At 40.9% G+C, this 5,546-nt stretch overlaps 1 protein-coding gene across 1 annotated transcript in view; it reads left to right on the top strand.

The window, feature by feature from the left end:
* The window catches only part of r3hdm2 (R3H domain containing 2), a 54,526-nt gene extending 50,299 nt beyond the window's left edge, over window positions 1–4,227 (top strand). Inside the window, exons 25-27 of the mRNA XM_013912641.1 lie at window positions 1,271–1,462; window positions 2,156–2,240; window positions 2,664–4,227. Of these exons, the coding sequence (XP_013768095.1) occupies window positions 1,271–1,462; window positions 2,156–2,240; window positions 2,664–3,067 (681 nt within the window). The 3' untranslated portion in view covers window positions 3,068–4,227. The remainder of the gene's footprint in view (window positions 1–1,270; window positions 1,463–2,155; window positions 2,241–2,663) is intronic.
* The last annotated feature ends 1,319 nt before the right edge of the window (window positions 4,228–5,546 follow it).

Genomic DNA, 5,546 nt, shown 5'->3' with positions numbered 1-5,546 from the left:
CTTATTTCGCCCTTTACTCTGTAACATCTTATCATGTACTACCCAACATCTTATCTTTTAGCCTGTACAAACTCTAAAATGATTGTGACACATCAGCTCAATCTGTTAGGAAATCACCTACTGCAACAAGGGTGTAATAGACTGTTCATGTTCATTTGTGGCTTTGCTTATTAGCCATTTAGGTGGCGAGCATGGAGTCTATAACCAAAAAAAGCAAATGGGCTAAATCATTACGATTACTCTGTAAGTTGTCTTTGACAAAATTGCTCTTTCCTGTAATAATTTCTTGCTCCCCAAAAGTTTGGGACCCCCTGGTTAAAATATTATGAGTGCAACTTTGATTTAAAACAAATAAATAAATAAATAACAATTGTATTCGCCCAGCTTGGTTGGTTGAAAAGAGGTTTAGTGCACAAAAAGCAATCCTCTTGATGCAGGTGTGTTTTCAGCCCTTGTTAGGTTTGTGCTCTTTCACCAGTTGCGTCAGCAACCCTCTAAACCATGTCGGGTGGCTTTTGGCTGCAAGCCAGTGAACAAATGATGGCTTCACCTCAGCAAATTCACATGACTGGCATCGTGCCACCTGGTCAAACCTTCTGCATACACACGTAACTTTACCTCATCACTGTCCTTTGGCCTATTTTTATTCTTCGAAATGTACGGTTACACATACGAACAGGCTCTTGCATCAGTCTGCGATACTACATCTCCACAGTGCATCTTTATGGCATTTATAATGTATAATAAATACTGTAGTAGTCAGCTGACCCATAGATGACTTTAGGTGGTTTCCATATTTTTTTGTTTTAACTTCTTCCAAATCTTTATTGGAGTAATTTGCCAATTTAATTTACCAGTATACATTATACGTATCCATTTTGACTGTTGAGTGTTAGTGTATTTAGAGTATGTTGTATGGATTTCCAATCTTGAACTGTTCCTTCTTCATTAGGAGTTGTTCTCTTTCTAAGGGATCATTTGTCTTATCCAGTGGTCTAACATTATGCCACATGTATTTTTCCAGCCACACTGTTAGGTTTTCAAAACTAGTGAAAATCATTAATGCTTATCCATTTAGATTACACTTATGTTCATCTGGTTACAAATAAGAAGTGGTTTCTGTTTCTTGTAATTAGTTTTGAAATGATGTACTCGCATGTCATCGGACCTCTTTTATTGTGCACTGCACTCCCAGACACACAAACATGGTCTTCCTTTAAACGCTGCATTTAGTACATACATCTGATATGTTTAATATTACTCACTTTAACTTGACAGGTGCTGCATATATTTGCAAAATGGATTACAGCACGGTTTTCAAGCTTCGGGTGAGGTTTTAATTTTAATTCACCATTTGAATTGTGCAGGTGATGGTCGCTACTCTCTTTTGGGGCAGCCCCTCCAGTATAGTCTGTGTCCCCCACACCTCATGCACGGTCAGTCCTCCTACAGCTCTCATCAGGTTAGTATTGACAAGCCTTTGTCCTGAATTCCATCTTAATGATTAGGGTATTGACTGATATTGATGTTTTCTAGTAAGAGCCTTTTAGTTTGTCAGTGTGCATTAATCAGTTTCTCTGGTTTAAACTTATTGCTTTAGTTTGTGGACATTTGTTTTTTGTTTGGGTGCTGTCATGAATTCTGGGGTGTAAAAACTTACCACCAGCTACAGAACTGTTTTTGAAGAAACAATAAATCTGAAGGCATGTGAAGAAACTGATAGCTTCTTAAGAATGACATTTTTGTTACTATAACACAAGGAGAAGCTGTTATTTTGTTATTCTTAATATTCTTAAAGCAATGTAACATTTGATTTGAATTCATTGCTGATTGAGACCCATTGATTATCTGTCTGGGCTCTGTGATTAAAGTGCTCCAGAATTGAGAATCACACAACTTTTGTGCGTTACAGTCATAAAATGTGGCCTTTGAAGGATTAAAGCTCTTTTTAGAGCACGTTGTGTAGCTAAAGCGGAGTGTTTCAAAGATTTGAAATCTGTGAGCTGTCATTTTGTTTCTCTGCTGCTGACCTTCCAGTGCCCACGAACTGTGCAGTCTGGTGAAATGTTTTTAAGGGTACAACTGATATCACATACCCCCACCTAGTGTCCTCCTTTGTTACTGCATCTTTATGAGTGTTATCTGATGTGTTTAGGGCCAAGGAGTAATGAAACACGGAGCACGAGGGAAAAAACAAACACTCAAATCTGCATCAACAGATCTTGGTACCACTGATGTAGGTAAGTTAGAAATCCACCATCACAGACCAGCATAAATCGGCAAGTGTCCTTTAATTTTGTGCTGGTATGTTTTTAAAGAGTTACACAACTTAAAAGAACCCTGAGTTTCAACATTCGGTATGTTGTTTTTGTAACAACACAGCTTCCTAACTCGACTGGAATCTGCAGTTTACTTTATTCTTCTTTATCTTTATAAAACCCAAGAATTTGTGGCACGTATAAGACACGCATGAGAAAGTTGCGTATCTTCTTTTCTTGTCTGAGGACATACGGATTATAAAAGCTTGTTACTTAGGTGAAAGCAAAGACTGTGTATGTGTGACTTTATTATTTTTGGTAGCCTATATTCCTGTGCTTTTCTCTTTTTGGTTTGCTCACATTATATGGAGTTCATTAGTATTATCATTGTCCCTCCTCGTTCAGTGGTGAGTCGAGTACTCGAGGTGACAGACCTGCCGGAGGGGATCACACGTCCAGAGGCTGAAAAGCTCTTCAACCAGCTGTCGCTGTGCGGTGCCAAGATCCAGTGGCTGAAGGAGCCCCAAGGAGGCCGAGGAGGAGCAGGGGGCTGCGGCCCCTGTCCTGGTGCTGGGCCTTCAGGGCCAGGAGCAACAGCAGGCCCCGGAGCTAGCATGGGAGCTGGGGGAGCGAAGGGCGACGGAAACGACCCAGCTCACCTCTACACAGTAGTGGCAGTGTTCCCCAACACCATGGCTGCCCAGAGTGCTTCCTTCAAACTTAACAACAGTGGGGCCAGCCTCTTCAAACTGAGGGCCGCCAAAAAGAACTATGACCTGCGCGTGCTGGAGAGAGCCAGTTCTCAGTGAGAGGAAAAGAGAGGGGGAGGAACGAAGGTGAAAGACAGACAGAAAGAGAGACACTTGTTGGAGTGGTGGAAAAGGGGGAGGACTGAGGGGGACTGCTCTTAGTGTACAAATAAAAAAAAAACAAAAAAAACCAAACTTGATTTAAATCATGTGTCAAATGTATAAAAGGGAAGAGGGTGTGAATCATGAGGTGGCTGGTGTTTGGTTGCAAATATGATTTTGTTGTTTGTTTTTATTCATTGTTTTTGTTTTGTATTTATATCGCAGAAGAGCACACAAGACACGCGAGCATGTGTTTCACTGTTGCCGTGGAATGTGTGCTGCCATGATACAAAAACACACATAACAGAAACACAAGTGCAGGCAACAGGGTCACGTAGCACATAACAAAAACACACTGGACAGTCGACCTCAGTCAAACCTTTTCCTCCTCTTCCTCCCTCCCCCCCTTGACCCTTCCTCCTTTTTTTCTGCCAGCGCTTTCTCACCTTCCTCGACTTTCTGTCACACAGTCGTCTCTTTATCTCACATATTTATAAATTTTCATACGGCACAGTTGCGTACGCTCCGCTTTCTCCTGCTGCTCCCCCCTCTTGCCATGTCTCAAACTGCCTCCTATCTTTCTCTGCTCCTCTGTCCCTCTCATGTATTCTGTCACTGCTCTCTCCTCTCTTGCTTTGTTTGCCTTACTGCTGTTGTGGGTTTCTGTATTGCGCTGTTTTCTTTTTTCTTTTTTTCTCAGAAGTTTTTCTTTGTTTGTTTTTTGGGGTTCAATATATTTATATAAGTGATGTAAGGAATAAAAGAAATCTATATATTCGGTGAATTTTTTTTTTCTTCCCTCCCCCCCTGAGTGACAAAGGTTAGGCCTTCCTATTTATCCCTTTACTCCTTCCCTCTTCATCCCCGCTCCTCTTCCCATCTTTTTTTTCCTTACTGCCCTCTACCTCACTTCTTCTGCCCCTCTCCTCTCTCCCACAGCCGCCCCACATGCCCCAGCTCCACCCACCCGACGCCCCATTGTGTTTGCGTTTTTTTTTTTCGTTGACAGCTGTGCAGAACGTATCAGAAGAAGTAGTAAAAGTGCACAATGATTGCATATGTCTACTGTAAATTTTATTTAATCTGTTATTTTTTGGTTCGTTTTTAAAAATATAAAAGTCGAGAAAAAAAAATCTATGAACACATGCTTTGTGTCGTGGTTTGTTGTACTGATTTACTAAAGCTGACTGTGACATCTGAACCTAGAGGTGGTACCCTGCAAAAGCGCTTTGCAGTCTTCTGTCCTGCCTGGTCTATCCACCTTGCATTTTTTAAGGATTTTTGCCTCTCTGCAGTAACAACCATATTTTAGGAATCATCTACTGTCATGGCTAAAAACTCTGTTGGCCAATCAAAATTACCCTTATTGGCCAAGCTTTCAAAGACACTAGGATAATGAACATACAAACTAATATACAGTCAGGTCCATAAATATTGGGACATTGGCACAATTCTAACATTTTTGGCTCTATACACCACCACAATGGATTCCAAATGAAACGAACAAGATGTGCTTTAACTGCAGACTGTCAGCTTTTATTTGAGGGTATTTACATCCAAATCAGGTGAACGGTGTAGGAATTACGACAGTTTGCATATGTGCCTCCCACTTGTTAAGGGACCAAAAGTAATGGGACAATTGGCTTCTCAGCTGTTCCATGTTGCTGTCAACCGCCAAGATGAGATCCAAAGAGCTGTCATTATCAGTGAAGCAAGTCATCATTCAGCTAAAAGAAACATCAACAGATAGCAAAAAAAGGCGTGGCCAAAACAACTGTTTGGAACATCTTAAAAAGAAGGAACCAGTGAGCTCAGCAACACCAAAGGACCCAGAAGACCACGGAAAACAACTGCGGTGGATGACCGAAGAATCCTTTTCCCGGTGAAGAGAACACCCTTCACAACAGTTGGCCAGATCAAGAACACTCTCCAGGAGGTAGGTGTATGTGTGTTAAAGTCAACAATCAAGAGAAGACTTACCAGTGTGAATACAGAAGGTTCACTACAAGATTTAAACCATAATCTGGCCTTCCAACTCAACTGTATATACATAACACTATTTATTACATATTACTTATGGCTTGTATATTGTACATTTTATATATATATGTTTTTCCCTATGTTAATACTGTCCATATGTACATAGCGCTGCAGAACTGTACCCCCCCAGCATGTTTACACTGAGTAGGAGATGCTCTGTATCTCATTGTACAACTGTATAGTAACAATAAAGGCATTCTATTCTATTCTATTCAAAACAGGAAGGCCAGATTAGTTTGCCAAACAACATCTAAAAAAAGCCTTCACAGTTCTGGAACAACATCCTATGGACCGATGAGACTAAGATCAACTTGTACCAGAGTGATGGGAAGAGAAGAGTATGGAGAAGGAAGGAACTGCTCATGATCCTAAGAATACCACCTCATCAGAATCAGAA

This window comes from Pundamilia nyererei, unplaced genomic scaffold (assembly GCF_000239375.1).
Source record: "Pundamilia nyererei isolate P.nyererei 1_Seehausen unplaced genomic scaffold, PunNye1.0 scaffold00096, whole genome shotgun sequence".
In the NCBI taxonomy this organism is placed as follows: domain Eukaryota; kingdom Metazoa; phylum Chordata; class Actinopteri; order Cichliformes; family Cichlidae; genus Pundamilia; species Pundamilia nyererei.
Note: the sequence above shows the minus strand (reverse complement) of the source record. Positions and strands in the feature narration are given on the sequence as shown.